This window comes from Toxorhynchites rutilus, chromosome 3, assembly GCF_029784135.1.
Source record: "Toxorhynchites rutilus septentrionalis strain SRP chromosome 3, ASM2978413v1, whole genome shotgun sequence".
Taxonomy (NCBI): Eukaryota; Metazoa; Arthropoda; class Insecta; order Diptera; family Culicidae; genus Toxorhynchites; species Toxorhynchites rutilus.
Genome location: NC_073746.1, coordinates 172,117,954 through 172,140,960, shown reverse-complemented (window position 1 = coordinate 172,140,960; position 23,007 = coordinate 172,117,954). Strand labels below are relative to the sequence as shown.

At 40.6% G+C, this 23,007-nt stretch overlaps 2 protein-coding genes across 2 annotated transcripts; both read right to left on the bottom strand.

Moving 5' to 3' along the window:
- Positions 1 to 3,694: 3,694 nt before the first annotated feature.
- LOC129775622 (parafibromin) lies at positions 3,695 to 13,715 on the bottom strand. Its single transcript, XM_055780582.1, has 5 exons — positions 13,394 to 13,715; positions 12,256 to 13,332; positions 12,131 to 12,194; positions 4,459 to 4,624; positions 3,695 to 4,393 (listed from the first exon to the last, which is right to left on the bottom strand). The coding sequence occupies exons 1-5, from the start codon at positions 13,522 to 13,524 to the stop codon at positions 4,215 to 4,217; spliced, it is 1,617 nt and encodes a 538-aa protein (XP_055636557.1). The 5' UTR covers positions 13,525 to 13,715; the 3' UTR covers positions 3,695 to 4,214.
- A 3,717-nt stretch (positions 13,716 to 17,432) lies between these two features.
- LOC129778100 (uncharacterized) lies at positions 17,433 to 22,920 on the bottom strand. Its single transcript, XM_055784777.1, has 3 exons — positions 22,785 to 22,920; positions 22,602 to 22,724; positions 17,433 to 22,544 (listed from the first exon to the last, which is right to left on the bottom strand). Exon 3 carries the CDS (start codon positions 20,063 to 20,065, stop codon positions 18,386 to 18,388), a length of 1,680 nt encoding a protein of 559 aa, XP_055640752.1. The 5' UTR covers positions 20,066 to 22,544; positions 22,602 to 22,724; positions 22,785 to 22,920; the 3' UTR covers positions 17,433 to 18,385.
- Between the last annotated feature and the right edge of the window lie 87 nt (positions 22,921 to 23,007).

The following is a 23,007-nucleotide window of genomic DNA, read 5'->3' as shown; positions in this document are numbered from 1 at the left end:
GTTCGAAATACGACATTCAATATCTGATTTCCAGAATTCAAAGTTATGAATTCTTGAATGAGACAAATGAACTGATGAATTAATGAAACTACTTCACATGTTACCTGTAGATGTGTGAAAAAAAATGCAAATTCAATATGTATGTGTATGAGAGAGGGGTGCTATCGTTAGATAGAAAACTTATCTGCTATCCTAGGTCTTCACATGTCAGCGATTCCTTTTGTGGTGAGTGATACATTCACTGCGGCACTAAAAATTCGCATTGCGATACCCACAATCGAGAACGCGACAATTGAGAGCACTGTGCGTAACCGAGAGCGAAACGATTGAAAGCTCATTAGGAATCCGAGAGCGCGACGGCTGAAAGCACTATACCAAATCAAAAGCACACCGACTAAGAGTAAATTGCGAAACGGAGAGCACGACACTTGGGAGTGGCGAAGAGTGAAAAAAAAATTAGGAGCATAACGATCGGAGACAAATGCAAGCTAAAAAAAATGGCTTCACCCGATTTGATGCGTTACTGTCCATACTTATTTCCACAATCACTCCAACGAATTCAACCAAATTCCACTGGTTTTCAGCTTAGCTTAATAAATAGAACACTTTCATTGGTTTCACGATTTATAAAACACTTAAATGACAGAAGAAGCAAGCACACAGAGGAGACATCGCGGAGTAAGAAAACACACGTCCACTCCAGTATGCTGCTCAACTCGCTCTCCTATAATTATCAATCATTAGAAGAGGAGAATTACAAGCAACCATCTTGCTCACATAATCTCAACCCGAAACATCCTTGACGAATCAAGAATTGAATCCTATACCAATGTAAGTATTAACCTCAAATTTACAGAAGTAATTTCCGCTTAACCAGATACCGGACAACGGTTGTTAATGCACAAGCTTAACTCAGGCTCTTCAATCAACCTAGGATATTGTAACCGTTAGTTCCAAAATAGAGCGTGTGACTCTGTCACAACAACAAAATTGTACTCCTACACGATGTTGAGATTCCCGCCAGAGCATGCAAATTATTGCATGCATAGGAAGGAAACCGCAGGAACCGTGCGAAGAAGTGGTTAGATCGTACCACTCACTACGTCGACACCACGTTATCACCACTCATACTGAATCGACGCCCTGAGCCACGAAAATCTCTTAGATATCCCAAAACCCCAAGTAGTAGTATGTGATATAACATTTAGATTTAAAAGAAGAAAATATAAGTCAATATCAGGTTATTCAAAATTCATATATGTAGTATATTCTGTTTATTGTTTAGGTGATAAGATTAGTTTGAAACTTTTCAATGTGTTCTAAATCATTACGTTTTGCTATTTCTGCGTTCTCTGTACACGAAATGTTTCTTCATGAATATACAACTATTTCGGCTGAGCTATTTCTACCTATTTCTATTCCTGCTTGAGAATAAATATTCACAATACTATTTCATCAATACACTGGGTCCGTGATAGCAGCCCTCCAAATTATTGCTTCACTAAGTCCTGTCGCAAACTCTTCGCTCGCGTGTTCCATCTTCTTATTGTTCCTACCGGCTTTTATTCTAGCTATACGTCTGCTTGTAGGTTGGTAAACAATTGGACTAAGCGTAACATCGGTACTTGGCGTACCTGCAGTCATAAAATAGATCCCATCTGTGCTTCATGTCAAGTAACTCCCTACCTCCACGCGGTGCTGGCTGAGCTACGAGTAACAACAGTGAAGATCGGGTAACCAACCCCGGCGGCCTATCCAAGCGTCTGTTCACCATGGAGGTGCGGCTCAAAACAGAGTCTATTCCCTATGTCAGGGGCGGCTGATCATTATCCTCGTGCCAGCGGGGACTCTAAATACAGCTGTGCACGATGGCCATCCGATGATACAAGGGGTTGGTGCAAACGTGAAATGAAACGCACATGAAAATTCACAAGGAAATTCGAGACAGTAAATCCGACAAAAGCCACGCAAGGAACAGGAACAAGAGATTGAAAACTCGCGACCATGAAGTCTCTCAACTTTCTTGCGAGTGTCCGTATTCATTCGGAAATATCGAGAGCCCGCAATTTCAACATCGTAGCGCTGCAGGAGGTGTGCTGGAAAGGTTCGATGGTGCGATCGATCCAAGGTGGTTATACCATCTACCAGAGCTACGGCAACGCACATGAGCTGGTACAGCTTTCATCGTGATGTGAGAGATGCAGAAACAGGTGATTGGCTGCTGGTCGATCAACGGAAGAATATGCCGACTGAGGATGCGAAGCAACTTCTTTGACACAAGCATTATCAACGTCCATAGCCCCCATCTAGGTTGCGATTTGGATCTATGTTAGTGCCAGTGTTAGCCAATTTGTATTTTCGATCATGATTCTCCGTAGTTCGTTTTATTGAATCACATGCGGCTTTAAATTCGATTAATAGATGGTGCGTTGGGACTCTCACGGCATTTCTGGATGACCTGCCGCAAGGTGAATTTTGCCAGTAGTAGACCTTCAATGAAGTCGGCCTGATAACTTCTCACGAATCTGTTTGTCAGTGGCGATAGACGACAGAAAATGATAGATGATAGACACCGTTCAGAAGTGCGCGCGTTCAAAGAACGGTACCCCACCGCGTCGAAATCGGACATCGTGTGGCACTTTGTGGGCGCCAGATACGCCCGCTCCGGTATCTACAACATCTTAGCACTATAGGACAACAATCAGAGCATCGAAAGAAAATCTGGTTCCGGACGGCTGACGACCCTGAACGACAAGAAGCTCCAAAGGATGCTGAAGAGGAAGGTCGAAGAAAAAGTGGCTACATCGATGCGTTCGCCAAACAGTGAAAATGTACCTGGTGAACATGGACATACATGTCAGGAAGCGGATGTCCCGTTCACTGGTCTCGGAGCTGCAGGCAATGACGCAGTTGCAACGACTGAATAAGATGGTCAAGTCTTTTTTCCCGGCGAATAGCGACGTGGCGGTGGTGACGAACGACGAGACCTATCTCACCATGGATGGCAACGAGTGGTAGGGCACTTCGTATTTTACTTCCCTCATGAAGAAAGTGAGCTCCGGAGCGAAGTTTATTTCACACACCAAGTTTGCCAAGAAGGTGCTGCTGTGGTTGACAATTAGCGAGAAGGGGATGTCAAAGCCGCTCTTCTTTAGCTCCGGAGTGGCCGTGAACGGGGAAATTTATAGTACGAGGGCGAAGCCGCGGTGTAAGAAAACGTTCGCTTAGTAAGAAAACGAGAATGTTTGAAAGAATCTATAACAAAAAACCATTTTGGGCGAGACGAAGTTTGCAGGGTCAGCTATACTCAATAAATTGAAAACGGGTGGAGTTTGAATTGCAATATGCTCTCTGTCCAAATAGTCCGTAGAGCGAACGCTGAATTCACTATTTCATAAAAACGTGCCCTGTTTTCTAGAGTAGTACCATTACTGAAAGACGTAGTTACAGAAAAGCTCGCCGGGCCGCAGGTTGGGTATAGTTACCCTAGACAGTTCCCCTGAACCAGTGCAAGCCAGAAAAACGACCTTTGATTATAGAATTTCTGACCCAACTAGAAATCGAACGCGAAGCTTCCATCTTGGCAAGCGCCACGCTTGCCATTAGCCCATGGGGACTGCTTCACTTGTTTAGAGTTTCTGAAAAATGAGATTTTACACAAGGCGGTGATGGCAAGTGAAAACAGCTTCGAATGTATTCTTTTATATTTACACTTTATTTGTATGTGTTCCTGTTTTGGAAAAAATAAGTCCTAAAACAGACATAACTGAAAGCGATCAAAATCAATTTATTTTGTTATGGTTCTAGGATACTTCCTGCTTAACACGATCAAATGGTCGTTTACTATTGCATGAACAAGAGTGAAATATTGAGACATTTTGGATTGTTTTATTCGTGCTATGAAAAATTATATAGGTTTAGGAAGAGGCTTGTCACCAATTTCTATCCTAATGCTAGGTCATCAATCTTTACAATTATAGTTGATGATACTGTACTTAAACACAAAATGGCGTTGGAACTAGCTCCGCGTTTTGTGAAGAATGTTTGTTGACTACCGTGACGAAACAATAGGTATTATACTTCAGTGAAGAAAAAAAACATTAATTGTTTATACTATTTCTGACAAATTTCATATCGTGGATGCTAGGGGATGTTACTGCCATTCGTTATTTATCGGGCAAACGTTGCACAGACAGTACCATTTGTAAAGCTTCCTAGAAGCGAAGATCCGGTTTATACTTTGTCATATATAGATCCAGCTTCTCCCAAAATATCATTAAACTAGCTTTATCCAAATGCCGCTTGGTCCGGGAAACGTTGAGTACCGTGACAGACCAACGTGCAACGTTCGCGTCCAACTTCATTTCGTCGTAACGCAAGTGGAAGGCGGCAACTGCAAAAAAAAATTTAGAAAAAAAATGAATATCTGCAATCTGTAAATGATGAATAAAAACTTACTTTTGGCGAAAATTTCAACCGGATTCCCTTCCCAAGGCCAGCCCTTAAACTGCCAAGCAGGACCCATCACAAACACGCCGACGACACGATTCCAATCTTGAGCTGTCAGCTTGGTAGGGTTATCAATAACTCGGTAGGGCACGGTCAATCCACCCGCTTTTTGACGCTGCAAACAAAAAAAAAATCGAATTAATAAGATCTCTTAGGATGATGATGATGATGGTCCTCCTTCCCCTACAGAGGTTTGAGCAAAACGAGTTATCTAAAAGAATTTGTTTATTTTTTCTCAACATTGAAATCAGTTTAAAAAACACAAAAAAACGCAATAATTTTAATTACAGATATAAGTTCAAAAAATTGCAATGTCAAAAGATAAACCAATACTCAGTCATGTCTGCCACAGAGACAATACGGTTCCGACGAGGCCCTTGCAGCCAAGTGGTTTTGGATTCACTATAATATCCTCATTCAGAGAAATCGAGAAAATCTCCTTTAAGAAAAATTCCTAGACCGGCAATTAAAAATCTTTCAATTTAATATCCCCATAGTGGGGGCCAAAGTGCGCACTTATTGAATTGTACTTCTGAGGTGACTTGTAACAAAAATAAATGCTTTATTATTACCAGCGAGAGAAGCATAATTACTGTAGTGTGTAGGCACCATCCAGTGGGGAGGAAGGGGGTGCTGTATGATGTTTTATGGGTGGAGATGAGTGGTTGTTATGGTCGAACATACCATGTGGAAATTTTTGGGAGGGAGGAGACTGACAAAATAAGATATCTCAAAATGTCCAACATTTGAAACAAACTAGCTGACCCGGCGAATTTCGTCCCACCCACAGTTGATATCGAGGTCTGCCGCAATCCGATGCTTAGAGACTCCCTTCTGAAGCCTCTGTCGGGCCATTTGAGCATTTCTGGAGTACATTTCTTCAAATCAGTTTTCTTCTTCTGGGTCCCATAAAAAAATTGGTTTGAAACATTTTATAATTTTTTTTCAGAGCAAAACTCTGATGCTAACTTTTGCCCCACAGACACTGCGCACCTTTGCCCCGCAAGTAATTTTTGAACTAATCGAATTTTTAAAAAAAGATCTTGAACTTTTTCACAAAAACGAATACGCACTATCATCTACTATAGAATGAAGGTTTCCTTGACAGTGTAGTTTCGAACTTTCCAGTTACTTTAGGTAAGTTAATCATCATCTCCAAAACTGAAAAAAATAGATCAAAACATCGCAAAACTTTTTTTACCTCCTATCTTTTTGCCACTTTCATCAAACGTATCTTGTTTATATGTGTGAGCTGCTGTTGTAATAATGTATCAAATGAATACACTGTTGTAAAAATGCTCGTTTGCCTTAAAAAGGCCAATGCGCACCTTTGCCCCGCACTACTCTAAGTGTTGTTGCCCATTTCATATGTCTTGGCATCGAGTTGAAAACATTTATTCCTTTGAAGTACAACGAATTTTGTGGAGCACATGACAAGAAATTAGGTGTTCTTAATTCATTCGCGTTTCTAGCGTTATATCTTTGAAAATCACTTCCTCTTTCAACTCGATCACTCAAATATTGAGGCAGCAAAGTCCTTCAAAAATGAACACCACAGTTAAATAAACAATTCTTTGCTTCACGGATAACTATTTTAGAGCGTCCAGCATCAAAGATGAGGAAGTAAATCTATTACATTTTAGAATCAACCGCATTATTTTATTCTGCAAACGCTGTAATCTCGATATTTGTGTATCATTGGCTAAAAATAATATGATTGATTTGTATAGCAGTATATTGCTGCACATAGTTAAATCGTTTTTCAATCGGCATAAGATTCCATACTTCTTGGCAATGTTCTTGATGACATTGTCAATCAACCATCTACTTAAAGAACGCAAATCTCCATTCAAATGTAAGACGACCTGATTGAAATAATTAACTGCAATGAATAACACAGTATCATCTGCAAAAAGGTTAATATCACAAAATCGTAAAACTCGTCGCATGTTATTGATGTACATAATAAATAAAAGGAGCCCTGATTTCCCTGAGGTACTACAAGATAATTCCCTACGGGACTGGAAATTAAATCGTTGAAAACAGTCCGTTGAGATCTGCCATACAAATAGCTTCCAAACCATTTATATTCAGTACTCGTCATTCAAAACCGCTTAATCGTGTTCAACAACAAGGGCCTAGAAATTGTCTCGGAAGCGCGCTTTAGACCCAAGAAAAACATCAACAATCGTGTTTTTATCTTCTAGTTTTTCGCTTCATTTTGTTAACACCAAGTTCAATGCGGTTTTACAGGAATGGCCTTCCCGATATCCCGATTGTTCTGGTATTAGCAAAGCATTGCAATTCAAATATTCCAGCAGCTGGCCTTTAACGACTACTTCTAATATTTTCTCTAGCGTGTGCAATACATTGATGGGACGAAACTCTTCGGCTTTAATCGTTCCAGCAACCTTTTGAATTGGAAATATTAAAGATTCCTTCCACACCTTAGGCACTTCCCATTTAATAAAGACTTATTGATAAGGTCCAGCAAGATGTGATCAATGACATGAAAGCAATCATGAATAACTCTAACATTTACATTATCCACTCCAGCCGTTTTTCCAAAAGAAAAGCAAATAGTTTTAAGTTCATTCAGTGTAATTGGGTGAAAACTTTCCAATCTACAATTACTATGAACTGGCTGTTTTATTTCATCAGGTTCATCGACCAATTCAATGGACTGATTGATCAATGAAACACTATTGACGAAATAATCATTAAACTTAGATACTATAGCCTGTTCAGACTGTTCAAGTGTGTCATGAAAAGCTATGGACCGCGGTTTGCTATTACTAGGTTTCAATAAAGATTTCAAAATTTTCCATAACTCTTTGCTGTTGTTTTGATGCTGATCAATCTTCCTCTGAATATATTCACAACGAGTTTTCTTAATCCATTGAGAATATCTATTGCGCGCGATCGTGTACATATTCCAATGATTTCCATCATTTGTTCTACGAAATTTGTTGTACCATTTGTCTCTCTCACGTTTAAGGCGCAAAAGATCCAAATTGTACCAGCTGTTTTTCAAAGATACAAACTTTTACGTAACTAGCTGATTCGTACACGTTTTCAAGGTAATAGTTAGAACAGCTGCTGATTCATCTAAATTATCGACCTCGAATGGAAAATCCAGGCTTCTCGTCACAAGATTCGAAACAGCATGTTTCGAATATTTCCTCCAGCACTTTAATTTAACAAAATCGTCGTTTGCCACGAACTCATCTACGATATTGATAGTTTCAAAATAGGAATAAACATGATCAATTGAAGTTTTACTGTGCCTGGAAATACGCGTGAATTTATTTACTGTTTTTCTCAAATTGAAGATAACATAAGCGCTTCAAATGGCTCGAATTGTAGTCATCACCCCAATTAGTATTGAAATTACCAGCTAATATATTTAATTTGCTAAAATCAAGGAACATGGTTACTTGAGCTGGGGTTATGATACAAAACTCCATAATTACCCATCTTCATGCCACGTTTAACTGAATTTCCCAAAAACCAGTTTCCATCAATAACTTCGTTGAGGCGAAGATTGAATTGAACTGAGTTTTTGAAATAAATAGCAACACCGCCAGTATATCTAGAATGTGATAAACAAGCAGCAATATTATATCTCGGAATCAAATGATTCAATTTTAACAATATGTGTTTCTGATAATAAAACTAAAAGTGGACGCTTTTCCTCAACAATCTGACGTAATGGTACGTAGTTTGTTGACAACCTCGCAATATTTAAATACAAAAAATGAAATTGATTCACAATTCTTTTGGAACATGGTTGCTAGTTTTTGAAATGTAAGCTGCCTTTTTTCAATTCATAAAGTCTTTTATATACTAAACATTCAGAACTAAATGCGGTATGGCTGACGTCCAAATTCATTTTACGTTCATTGTTCATTTTCAAACAACTAACACATTTCAATACAGTTGACTTGCACTCCGATGTTGTGTGCTTCTGACTGCACCTAGAAAATGTTTCACATTTATTGGAAACCATGCTCTTATGTCCAAATTCTCCGCATTTGAAGCGTCTTAACACACTAATCGCGGGAACTACAGAGCACCTATCAAACCTCACATTTACTTTTTTCGCACTCAGTGAATTATTATATGTGTCAACATCTACTTAATCATAGCGCTATACTTGTTGTATGTGAAGCGTGGATTTTCGAAAACGTTCATAACTTTTACATCTTTAATTGCGATGGTTCCATTTTTACTCTTTAAATCAGTGGTGGACAACCTCTAGCCTTGTTCATGCGGCCCGCTGCCTGATTTGAAAAAAAAATTGTGAGCGAAATTGAGAATATAGTTGAAAATTCTTCCATGCAATTGAATAAAAATAACTTTGTGAGTAATTCTTGTTAATCGTGTGTACCCAAGCTGACCATTTCCTGTTTCCTTTCCGTTTTTTCATGCTAATTTCACCTTGTGACAATTGTTCTCGTTAGTACTCAAAGGACTATTTCACGTTCTGTTCTGTTCACACCGGTAGTAAAACCGGGTTTTTAGGTTGTCAGTTACTCGGTTGCGAGTAAACGCCAAACGTTTCGAAGAACTACGAACGTACCCATACCATGAAATTTGACATTTGATTTGTATGTATGGAGTAAACGAGGTAAATTGTTTGTTTGAAAGTTTTAAATAATGAGCTGCCGACTATGTATTCTATTCAGTGGTGATAGATGGGAGCACATTTTTTCTTTTATTTCTTCATTTTCTTTCATTTAAAACAAACTCAAGCTCAAACAACAAATTGGAAATTTTCATTTTACCCATTTTCTGACATTGAGAATTTCTCAAGTGCCGACAATGAGGAAACATGTTGATATACTCCAGTCGATTAATGCTGATTTTTCTCGCAGATTTTGGTACTTCAAAGCAAATGAAATAATTCTCCAATTTTCTCTACTCCATTCAGTTTCGATGATGTACATAGCACTGAAAACATGCAGATGGAACTCATTGAAACGCAATGTTGTTTAGAGCTGCGTGACAAATTCGAAAACCTTGGATTTCAACTCCAGATTTGTTTCAGAAGCGCGATTTCCAGAACAAATAAAACTTGCTCATTTTATCACTTCTTCGTTTGAATCCACAAATGTTTATTAGCAATTGTTTCAGTTATGGAAAAAGTGAAATCAAAGTCAAGGAACAGAATCACTGACAGTCAGTCACTATCAGTGACTGTCTCTCACATTCAAGCTGATTTACAGAAAATGGCTCAAGAAAAGTAGTTCTAGTGGAATCGAAACGGTGTATGTTTGTATTTAAGAATTTTCTATATTGAAACGAACAAAAAATATTGTAGAAACTTTTTGATGATTGAAAGAACGTCCAATTTAATCATGATACCGTATTCACATTGTCAAGTATAGCCATAATTTTGTCAGTGAAATCGCAGCTGCCCTCAGCAGAGAAATTCGGAGCGAGGAATAGTGATAACACTGCAGTCGTGTAGTTCAATGTTCCACTTCACTCTCACTAAGTTTCGTGCTCTCATCAGTACTTGTTCGGTTCGCTATTAATGATAAAGTTCGGTCTGTACGAGAAGCGTTTGGCAATTGTCACGGCTGATGAGGACGATAGGCCCCGAAAAGGGAAGTCCGAGGTTGGTACGGCTGCACAATGTTATTTATGTTGTCCATGAACGCGTTCAGCGCAATCCTCTTCGGAAACAAAATTGTACATCAGTCGAAATGAATTGGGTAAAATAATTGGTGCGTACATCGATGTGTGAGTCATTTATTGACGCCCACATTGGAACGATGCAAAAAAACTCCTAGAACGGTTAAAGAACGAGACTAGCAACAAACCTACCAGACTTCATCTCCGCAAATGATTGGCCATTTGCCAATCCATCGGATTATCCACAGTTCTAATTGGAATTACCAAACGTCAAAAAAATTTATCGAGAAGTTGCAGCGATTAACGATTGGCCTTTGCGTTTTCGACTCTGGGTGAAGAAGAGATGGTCGAATAATTTTGCCAAAAATGTTAATTCTGGATACTTTTATACCTTCAATGAATGTTTTGGATTTTTATCTCATTTTGTTCTCGAGTTATAAATTTTACAGGTATAGAACTGAATGCATACTAATTTGAAATAAAAAGTGAGTCAAAAAAGTACCAGTTGAATACGTATATTTTACATTTCATTAGGAACAGTAGTAAGAAAAAAATCATTGCGGCCCACGGCTATAATGAAAATTCTAATGCGGTCCGCACCATGTCTATAGTTGGTCACTACTGCTTTAAATAGTCAATGAAAACGTCGGAGGAATGCTGATCGCTCATGACCACAATTTTTAATCTTGGCACCGATATGGGAACAACAGCACGGTAATTTTCACCCAAATTGCTTTCAATATCACTTTTGAGATTTATGTTGGCTCCAGTTGAACACTCAACAATGATGGAGCCATCTCTACCATTCCTAAAATTACCAATTTTGTGTGTTCTAGGATCTAGTTTCGTTTTTAAATGCTTACGAGTTTCCTCGCAAGCTTGTTTAGACTTTTTGGGTTTTATTACAATAACCGACTGAGTCTTACGAATATTTTGCTTAATACTATTGCTCTACATATTATTATCATTAGCATTGTTGGAACCTTTGACTACATCGGCGAAACTTATGTTATTTAGAATGACATCATCATTATCATTGTTCTGATATTTACGTTTCTTTCGTTTAGGAATGTTTTGGTGCGATTCAGAAGGAATTGCAACAGGTTCATTGAGCGAATCATTCCTTGCAGCTGAATTATTCTGCGCGGTAAACGTTAGAAATGAACTTGTCATAGAATCTTTATTCCGAATGAGGTGAGATGGCTCAAGTCATTGCATTCCTGTAGGCGAATGGCGTGATTATATTTTGTCACTAGGTGAGATTTTAAGTTGTGTCCTCATATGTTATCGGCTCGGGCGTCAAAAAGAAGTTGAAAAGTTATGTAGCTTCCACAACGAATCGAGAAACTTTGCTATCTCACGTCACTCGCCGCGTGGAATAAGGGGGTCTAGTCAATTCCTTTTTTTTTGAGAGGCTTTGAAATTTGCAGTTCATTCGCCTCTAAGAAATAAGGGGGTCTATCTTTCGCACATCAGAGATAAGATCACTTTGCTCACCACAACCCTGGTCTGATAGACATTCATTGCATTTGACATTTACGTTCTACTTGATAAGCTTTGCTGTCGGTCTGCTCAGAAGTGTGCATTTGTAGTGGAACACTCCGCTACACTTACCGATACAGCAAACCGGCAGATCGCTTATCACTATCCCCAGTTTACACACCGAACATTCCATAGCCAACACAGATTGATGCGGGACGCTATACAATCATACAAAGGGAAATAAAGAAAGATTGAACCGCCACGACTGCTATACAAGAAAAACAGCAAAATTGAACAAAAATCGGTTGTTGTGGGCAACCGTTCTCCTCCTTATCCTGATTTCTCAACACAAAGGACACGCGAACGAAGACTTCTTTCGCTGCACAGGGCAATATTTCACACTAAATATTAATAAACTATCACAGCACAAAACACAATACTTTGTCCATCATAATTTGGAATAAACCTTTTAAGTTTGTTATGAAACAAAATTACGTACCTGAACCAATACTTCATTCTCACGTAAGCCGCCCTTAGCTTTCTTTTCTTCTGTGGTTACAAATCTGCAATAAAATATTGATATTATTGACAATGTTGTATATTCCGAGACGGACCACAACTCACTTCAAATCTTGTAGAATATCTCTTGCGTTGTACATTGTGATCAAACTAGTCGTAGCCGCGGGTATAATTATGATGGGTGTTCTGCTCTGTCGCTTGTTCGAATTGTTCTGTGGAAGCATGCGTGCTTGTGCCGTTGGGATCAGCTCTTTTGGCCTTCCCGGTGGTAAATTCGTGGAAATCACATTGTTATTGTTACTACTCTGTTGCTGCGCTTTCTTCTGCGCTGCCGAACCTTCTGTTACCAGTTTCAGCGACATGCCGTGATAGGTACCCATGGTATCAATCTTGAAACCTTCTGTTTCTTCCTTTTGACGACTGAATCGTTCCTGATCGTAACGGTTATATTGAGCGGGTTGTGGCTGGGGCCGAATGACACGCGGTGGCTCAGGCAGTTTGATCGCAGGTGCTTGCGGACGTCCACGCCCTTCCTCGCGATTCTTAATGCCCTGTAAAATTGCTAATATATTTTTAGCAAAAATCTTCCCGTTACTCTGAAGAATCGTGGTTCGGGTGCGCCACTGTCGTTCCCTACTGATAATATCCTTGGTCGAGTCTACATCGAAGTCCAATATAGCTCTCAAATCCGGTCCAACTCCCATTGTGTCATCGTTATCCGTCCGTTTGATTGTTACCTTCTTATTGGCGAGACGTTTTGCTTTGATGGCAGCAATTTTTTCAACGGACATAGTCTCCGATAGAGATTTGATGTTATCAATGTTCACGGATGCTTCCTTCTTGTTAACATCCAGTCGAGCAGCCAGCTGTTCCTTGACCTTCTGTACTTGTGTGTCCTCATAGCGTGCTTTCTTCGCCAAGTTGTCCAATGAATCCGACTCAGCAGGTCGCTTGATTTGAGTTGGAATTTCAAGCGGAGCGCTCTTGTCAATGCTGGCACAAGTAGTCGTTTCGCCATTGAGATATTGCAGCAACTCCTTACGATCAGGACGATTTACGGCAGGAATATCCTCAGCGGCTGCTTGTCGAACGTACACAGAATGCTGAAGCGCAACATTTTTCAGGATGTATAGCAAACACTCCAAAGTGTAATATTCTTTGGGAGCACCTTTCTTCCCCGATCTGCGGATGTGCACAACGTTATTGAAGCTGATATAAACATCACAGCAAAGATGCTTCTTACCCATATTTCAAATAATTCGTTTTGACGTTCTTCGGCCAGGAAAACTCGCCAAAAATGATCTGCCCATCGCGTTCGATGATTTCCTTTTTGTTGATGTTGTATTGTCGCAGCAAACTCAGCGGATCAGCCATTGCTCGAGCAGTTTACGTTAGTAGAACAAGTTGTGCAAACAAGTAGCACTATGCACTAGCCAAGCAGCCAAAAATTTATATAAATAACAATTTTCTCACTAATGGTTTTAAACATGAAAACACCTTCGCAAACACTCGGCTTCTAAACAGATTACGTACGGAGCTGAATGACAGCGTTGTCACACGTTGCAGTGATGCCGACTTATTGCTAGATGTTTCATAAACACTGCCCCTTATGTTTGTTTCTGAAAGGCAACCCTCGGTGAAAGTACGGGTACTTTACATATTTTATGTAACGGAATGGTCGGTAAAAAATTGAAACATGATATCCCGCATAAAGAAAAGCTGGGTACATATTTTAGTAATTTCATTCATGAAATTCCTAATCGTTTTTCTCGGTATGATCTACTTTTATATACTATACATTGTTCACAATTAGTTCAAAATAATAATTTTCATTTAATTTAAATGGAAAAATACAATACATCGCAAATATCTATTTGTATTTCTTCCTTGCAATATATTTCCTCTTACTCAAAAACCATTGAGGTAGATAGTTCCACACGTTTTCGCTGTTACTGGGACTTGGTGTTTTTCCGAGATTACTTCCTTTCAGTGGATTCTAGAGGTGGGCAAAACGGTTCACTTTAATGAACCGTTCAGTGACCAACCGTTCACTTAAGTGAATTAGTTCATTTGAGCAGTTCACTAACTCTTTCGTACAGTGGAGGGATATGTCAAAGCAAGTATAAAAAGTTCGGAATGTTATGTAGGACTGTGTATTCATAAAATTCCGTTTCGATAATAATTCGTCCGAATTTTGTTAGAAATAACTTTGATATTGGAATTTTTATTTTGTTTGAGTCATCATTCATTTTTTTCAACACAAACTAGCTTTGTGCTGCTTTGCTTATGATGTATTGCAATAACTGCTATAGCAAAACTGTACCCAAAACAGCAAAAAAGAACGACAGTTCGTTCACTCTTTTTGGTGAACAAGAACGGTTTGTCCATCTCTAGTGAATTCGATAACATTGCCGGGGTATGACCGCTGATGCTGATGGAGATTGGTTCACGTACTGGGGGCTGGGTGGCTCTTTTTCGAAGCCAGTGCTGATCAGTTTTAATAATTACGAGTGTAATGCTGTGCTGTATACATTAACCCTTCCAGCTACAACATCGAACCACGCTCGTGGTGTATCGATGTGAAATGATTAAATGGGTTCAGGCTTATGATGTTCGTGGAAATGCTTCGAACAATATCATGCAACTGAAAATTATTAATTATCCAATAATTTTTCAAAAATTTTGAATGAACATTGAAAAAGGGAATTGTTATTAATTTATAGTGATGAAACGGATAATAGTTTGGCCGGATACCAGATATCTGGTAAGCTTCGAGACCAGTTAAACAAACATTCGGCGGTTCATTTTCGAATACGATACTGGGAGAAACTGCATGTGTGCATACAGCAAATAGTAGATTACATTTTAGGTAGAAATAAACAATTCATACATAGAAAAAAAGAACGATGATTCCTTTTTAAATGAATAGCCTGTTTTCTGCAAGGAATTTTGAGAAGATTGTTTTTGTGATAAGGAATGATGAGATTGTTATAGATGTATTAACATATTTTTAATATAAATTAAAGTAAGCAAGAACATTAATAAATTATTTTCATGCATATTAAAAAACTTAAAACTGTCTTCAAGAATGATGGTTTGAGAGAGAGTACACATACTTCACTAAAAATAAAAACTATCATAGGCGGTTACACATTTACTTATTTAACGACACAACAGTGGGGACTTATGGAGCAGTACTTAAGGTTTATCTTTTTACCACTGTTCGTGACAACACGAAGGAGCGCCAACTGTCTGTGGATTGAGGAACTACAAAAGTGAAAAACCCCTCGTTCGTCTGTCATGCGTTTATTTGATTATGCGTTTGTCTCGCGTTTGGCTGACGTTTCATCGTTTCCGCATACCGAACGAATGACGTCGACGGGTATAAAAGAAGCACATTTTGTTTGCCTCGCTCTAATTTAAAGATGTAGAACCCTAGGTTGATCACTTGAAATGTAGTATTATATTATAATGTAAACCAAATTGAGAAATAAAAAGAATTTAAGTGAAAAAAAAAAAGTTGCCTCGCTCTTTTTCCTGTTCAACGACGCCTGCCGTCAACTCTTTTCGGATCAACGACACCTGCTGTCAATATCTGTTTCCGGCCGACGACACCTGCTATCAACCATTTTGTGAGCAGTGAAGCTCAGTGAAGAAAAATTATTTGTGCAACTGACATTTAATTAGAAAATGGAGTAAATTTAAACTCGTGGTTAAGTTAGGTTAAAATAAAGGAAGATAAATTAGTGAAGTGAGTCTGAATACCTACCTGAGCTGCTTGGTTACCTGATGACCTGAAAGGGGAAATTTAGTGAAAAATATATTGTTCTCGCAAGGGCAAAAAATGATTGTTACTTCTCGAAATGAGTACAAAACTACGCAAGCCATTAAACATTTTCAGGGTCCCCGGAACTTTTTACTAAAGAGTTATTTATGAAATTTCGACGTATTCGCAAATAATATTCGAAATGATAAACCATCAAATTTCAAAAGAATAAAGATTGCGCAGTCCTACGTTCTAAGCGGCCGTGCCTCTGATACAACCCCTCGAATTTTTTTTTACGATTTAATGTTTGCTGGGCAGGCCCGAAGGCAGTTTTAAATTGTTAAAATATGAATGAAATTTTTTACTTCATGTTATTTGATTACTTGAAACATGTAGTACTGAACTTTATTTAATTTATAAATTTTGCGATATTTCCACTAAAGCACAATAAACAATCAGGTATGAAGTATCCGAGTGCAACTCTTTCGTATCATATGTAAGAACTTTAATTGCCCTAGAATCATATTTCAGATAGCCGTGCGAGATAGCTGCGGCTTGATAATCCAAACAACCGGAGTTCAAATCCCATCGGAGCAATTTTATAAGCGTAGCTCCACTCATATCAAACATTTATATCCCTGAAAGTCAATTGATTAATTCCTATTTGTACAAACATAATGTTTATAAAGGTTTTATATACATACAAAAATGATGATTCCCCGGGCCGAACATTTTACTTTAATATTTTCAGCCATTTTTTATGGCAGTGATGAATCGTATATTCGTATGACAACAGACTTATTATGTTATTAGGTATTGCCTAATAACCTTGCATGTACAGTAAGTTAACTAAATGTCGAATAAGAGGTAATTGGACAGACCTGTAATGGGATACAAATAATAGGACTTTTCCATCTCTAATTGGATATTTTGTGAACATCGAGTTTGGTACCCGAAGTATGGCCCCAGATTGGAAGTCGCCACAAGACGTCGACATTGTACCACTATCATTGTGAATGTCCAATTACAGGCCAATCACCTCTAATGCGACACTGAGTAGTGCCTCGGTATGTCGAGGATTAGAGGTAACTTACTGTATATGCTATTTGGGCGCATCATATACGACCCAAAATATCAAATATTCGATGCTCTATATACGGTAGTTATACGATTTAATGTTTGCTGGGTTGGCATACTTGGCAGCTTGGCTTTTCAAGTTCATAATCGCATGTCTACAGTCTTGAGTTAAGTGCAATTGAATGACGAAGTTGAACTAATTTATTTTTGTCACTATGTTTATCAGAACTCAAAAGACCGTCAAACAGATAATCTTTCGTTCTTAAAAGTTAAAAATAAAAAAAGCAACTTTAACTTTCACTTTTCGTAAAACCGGAAATATTCTGACTTAAAAATATTTTTTAACGTAATATTCCAATCATACATGTATTTACAAGAATCTATAATAATTATCATAATTATCAAGAACGTTTTCCGCCATTCGTTTTTGGGTTGTCTGTAGTAAATCGTATATACGCATGACGATAGTCGTACTAGATGCATGTAGGAGTCGTATATTCATCCATCCAATCATCGTGAATACTGTTGCAAGTGGAAAATAAATGTGTGTTCATTGCTTATGACATTATGCATTATGACATAAATAACAACATAATACAGTAATTTAAATTTAATACGACATGCCGAGGCACCACTCAGTGTCGCTTCGGAGGCGATTTTGGCCTGTAATTGAACATTGGCGATGTGAGTGGTACAGTGTCGACGTCTGGTGGCAACTTTAATGTGGCACCATAATTTTGTCCCCGAACTCGATGTTTACAAAAATGTCCAATTAAACGTGTCACGTTACAGGTCTGTTCAATAATCTAAACGTCGCATTAAATGTAACTTACTGTATATAAACAATATTTATTCCCAGCTATTTTGAGGCATCTCGCACAAATTGACAATATCATTCAGTTGTCAGTGCAAGTCGGTTCGATTTTTAGAGTGTAAAAAAAGTTCACTGTTTACATAAAAGCAATCTCGAATCGGTCCCACTTTTTTGCTTGAAGTTACTATCCCCTGCTTCGATGATGATGAGAGCGGTTGTCACTCGATAGACGTCAGGCGATGATTGTTTTGATTGCGAGCGAAACCAGCAAAACTCAGCGCGGCGATATGAAAATAAGAACCCGGTAGAGGGTTTTAAAAATAAACTTGATTGGACAGGTGCTTACCTTGTCCCTAATTGATAAAGGCGTTGTATTTGTTTAATTCCAGGTGAAGCTGATGGAATCGTGACGAAAATCGGAAGGAATCCAACAGGGGAGCGGATGTCAGTGTTGTTTTTTTTCCGTATTCGGTGTTGTTCGGTGGTGTTTCTTGTGTGGGTCAAATTGGCAGCAAATAAATATTCGTCACGGACAAGTGTATCGGCTGTCCGTCGTCTGAACGGTGACCATGGTGACGTTATCGGTGCCTGGGTGTATTTCGACGATTTGCTGTTGGCCATATCATCGGAGGACAATTTCCAACATTGAGAAGAACGAGCTGACTGTTGCTGATGGTGACCGTACTCGATTGCAGCGTCGACAAATATCCGGAATGCCACTTCTTCCAGATGTTCTGCAGCAGTTCTTGAATTTGCTGCCACTGCGTTAAGCGATTGAAAAGGATTTCAAATACATCCGAATCTGGAACGGCCTTTAAAGCGGACCCAAAAGAAAAGTACTCCGGCGTTAGTGGTTGCATTCCGTTGGTAGCACACTCCTGGGCGACTGTTTGACGGTGTTGCTGGTTTCGCACAAGTCGTTGTATTTCGTTGTCCGCTACGAGAAAGTTACGGCCGTTGACGCTGTAAACTACTGCACACAGACTCTGATGAGAAACGGAGCGGCGTAGAGCCTGAATTAATTTTGCTGTGCTGAGGTCGGTGACGAGCTCTATGTGCACAGCGCGTGTTGAAAAGCACACAAATACTGCGATGTATGCTTTGCTTGAGGCTGCTCGACGGTAGGGTGGTCGAAGCGCTGTTGGACCCCAGTAGTCCACTGCCGTGGCGGAGGAAGGTCGGCTGGCGGTTACTCCTGCGGCTGGTAGTTCTCCCATGAACTGTGCCACAAGCTTCAGGCGGATCTTAAAACAAAAGATGCACTGATGAACGACATTTTTTGTCAAACTTCTGGCCCCTGTGATCCAGTACCACAGGCGTGGAAGTGTAAGTAGGAGTTGTTGAGCAGCATGTAGGTTCTTCAGATGTAAACTGCGAATGTTATATGGCTGTGGTGCGTGAGTGAGACGAACGCCAATCCTGAACAGCTGATCCAGCGACATGAATGGAGCGAACCATTGAAGACGAAATTTGGATTTAACGGGTTGTAACTGCTGGAGCCTTGTCCACTCGTCGAGAAACTTTTGCTGCTGAACGAGTTTGATCAAAACAGCTTCCATGTTTCGGCTTTCGCCTCTAGTGAGGCGAGTAATTTCCGAAGTTGGCGTTTTGGTGTTGGTTGTCTGCTTGTTGCTGTATACACGATTCAGTGGTTCTCGGAGTTCGATGGCTTCTTCCATGCTCTTGGGTTCGTCGACAGAGAAGTCCATTCGTAGAACCTCTGCTGACATGAGAAAGCTGCTTTGTTCTCCTTCTGAAGGCTGCTGGAGAACTCTCGTTGCTAGAAAGTGAGCGCTCGCGGTTACCGTTCGATGTTTGAAGATGTGTAGAGGTGTGTCCGGTGTGGAGTGCAAGACGATGCACTGCAACGGCTTGTTTCGAGGGTCCACCAAGAGATGATGGAGCATTTGCCTAATGTCAGCAATTAGCGTTTCCTTTTTGCGCCGCGAGCGCATAGTGATGCTTCGGAGGTCCTGCACGATCGGATCGACCATTAGGGCATCGTTCAGAGATGCACCGTTGGGAGTTTTAGCCGATGCGTCAAATACGACCCGAAGTTTCGTGGTGTCCCGACGAACAGCGTTGGAGCAGTTGTCTCCAAGCTGCTCGAGTACGTTGTCTTTCAGTGACACGCGAACGATGTGTCTGCCATTCGGGTTGGGAGTTACAGTATGGAGAAAGTGGTTCTCGCGTGCTGTTTCTTCCACCGAATAGCACGATGAGGGGGTGCCTTCTCCGATGGTCCAAAATTGCTCCATCTGATGTTGCAGTTCAGTGACCGTTGTGACGTTGGCTACGTTGGCGACAATCGGAGTGGTTGGGGTTCCGTTCGCGATTTTCCCGGACAACACCCAACCAAGTACGGAGTTGACGAGGAATGGTGACGAGTCTCCGAGTTGGATTCGACCTTGAAGAGGTCAAAGAAGATTTCCACGCCCAGAATCAAGTCGATCGGATAAGAGCGGTAGAAATTCGGGTCAGCCAACTGAATGCCAGGAGGGATTTTCCATGCAGATGGATCTATGGACGACGACGGTAGATCGATTGTGACCTTCGGAAGAACAACTAACTCCACGGTAGCGGAGTAGTCACTCGTTCTGGATCGTATGGTGGACAGGATTTTGTAGCGCGCGTAGGTTGATGACTGCCCAATCCCCGAGATTGGCAGCGAGATCTTCTGACGTGGTGCCTTGATCGACTGCGAAAACGACTCCGTGACAAAACAGCATTCGCTCCCAGAATCCAGCAGAGCCCGAGCGAGATGTGCTGCCCCGTTGGCATCGATCAAGGTGACAATAGCAGTAGCGAGTAGGACGTTCTTGTGATGATTTCCAGATGAAGCGTGGCTAGGCGAATAGTTGAGAGTAGCGTTGACACAAGCTTTCGGTGTTTGCTGTACAGCCGCTGGAGTGGGGACTGATCTCGCGTGTTCGAATTCTGTAGCCCTGGAGTGCACAGCGACTACGTTTTCCCCCGAGCAGAGTTGAGTGTGATGACGTCCTCTGCATCTTCGACAAGAGCTAGAAGATGGGCAGTCCCGCACCCGGTGTCCCTTTCGAAGGCAGTTTTTGCAAAGCTGCAGGCGACGAACGTCTTTCTCCTTTCCCTCCAGATCCAGCTTCGAAAAGACAGGGCAAAGGTAGACCGGATGAGGATCGTGGCAGACGGCGCAGTTTCGACCGCTGTTGGTTGACTGCTGAGAAGCGTTGTTACTGACTACTGGCCGTTGAGTAGGCCTTTTCGGCGTAGCAGGTGGTGGAATTTCTGGAGCCTTCAAATTGATAGTTTGTAGTACTGTCACTCGCCTCTTGATGAAAGTGGTCAGTTGCTGGAACGACACGTTGTCCAGCGCAGAAGAATGCTCCTCCCAGTCTCTCCTCGTGGTTGGGTCTAGTCGTATGCTGAGCATGCGGATCAGGATTATGTCCCAATACTCTGTGCGTTCACCAAGCTGTTTCAGGATCTTTACATTCGCTTCAAATTTCTCGGCCAGCGAATGCAATTCCGTCGTAGATTCCCGCTTCAACGAATGGAAATCGAATAGAGCATCTACGTAGGTGCGCTTGAGTCGGGCAGTGTTCTGATAGTGATTCATCAGACGCAATCATCACGCAATAGGGTAGTTCTCGGCGCTGATCGGAACGGTCTGAATGAGGTTCAATGCGTCGCCAGCGAGTGAAGAACGCAGGTAGTAGAATTTCTGTATGGACGAGAGCTCGGCCGAGGAATGAACCAGTGATACAAAAAGATCGTGGAAATTGAGCCAGGTGTCAATATTTCCATTAAAAGTAGGCAGTCTGACGTCTGGCAGGCGGACGTGCAACGACTGTGCGGGAAGGTGGTGAGAACGGCTAGCCGGAATAGCGATCGACGTAGTAGCCAGTTTGTTCTTGGTCAAAAGAAATCCCTTTGTTTTGTAGTAGAGCGACTCGAACGCCATCCGCTCCTTCAAGAGTTCATCCAGAGCATCATCGTCCTGCATTTCCAGATCGCTTTGGACGCTGTCCAGGTCGGTCCACAGCTTCTGAAGGTGTTCCAGACGAACTGGAACTTCGAGGTAGTCCCTATCCTCCTGATACTCGTCGACAAAGATTTTGATCTGGATGAGTGATGACTTCAAGCTCTTGTAGCGCGATTTGAATCCTTTGATGCGGCGTTCGGCGGACATGATGGCAGAGTAAGGAGCTGATCTGCAAAACGCAAGACCGCGTAGCTCTCACGGGAAAAATTAACGTTATTGGAAATGCAATTACCTTGTGTAAGGCAATAACGTGCCTTGTATGAATAGTAACAGGAACAATGGTCGCTACCTGCAGCGAGATCGTGGATGTTCTCGAACGTTCCAGATGAATTGAACAATGGCGGATCGTATATCGTAGCACGTGGGTATCAGATGAGCGGAGTTTCGACGCTTATCCGGTTCGAAGGACCTGATGTCGGTGTTCATGTGTCCTGCAGTTCACATTCTGACGCGCATTTAGCTGCGGTCTTCATCGATCCACGAGCCGAGTGATCCCCTGCCTAGGGTTTTTCGCTTTTGTAGTTCCTCAATCCACAGACAGTTGGCGCTCCTTCGTGTTGTCACGAACATAAACATACACCCGCACTTTTGTGGTTCTGGGCTCTAATGTAGATGTCGCATGAGCTGATTCAGCTTTGCGTAAATTCGTCAATATTTATTGGCGATCTAACGCAAAACGTAAACGATCGGTGAGACATCTGGATTTTGTTTTTGAACTAAGAAAATTATGCTAATGTAACCTAAAACTCAAAAACAAATCACGTATATTTTACTTCCGGGCTTTCCAAGGTAGTTCTCACATGCAGGAATCGTACATTTTTCTACTTGTGTTTGATTGTGCTCTCGAATTTCCTTCTTTAATTCAACCATTGTGAACATTTTTATAGTTTTCACTACTGAAAGAGGTAAATAAATAACATGTTATATATAAAATTGCGCAGAATTAAAATTCTTACAAACTCATCGCAATCAAATAATCTTTTATGATTATAACATTGTAATTCATGGAAAGAACTACAATCCTTCCATAAGCTCACATGAATAAAATTAAAACCATCATCACTTTCACCACAGCGCCGCCTAGGTGTAGATTTGTACGTTAGATCGCCAATACAGTTTTCACTACTGAAAGAGGTAAGAATATAACATGTTATATATAGAATTGCGCAGAATTAAATT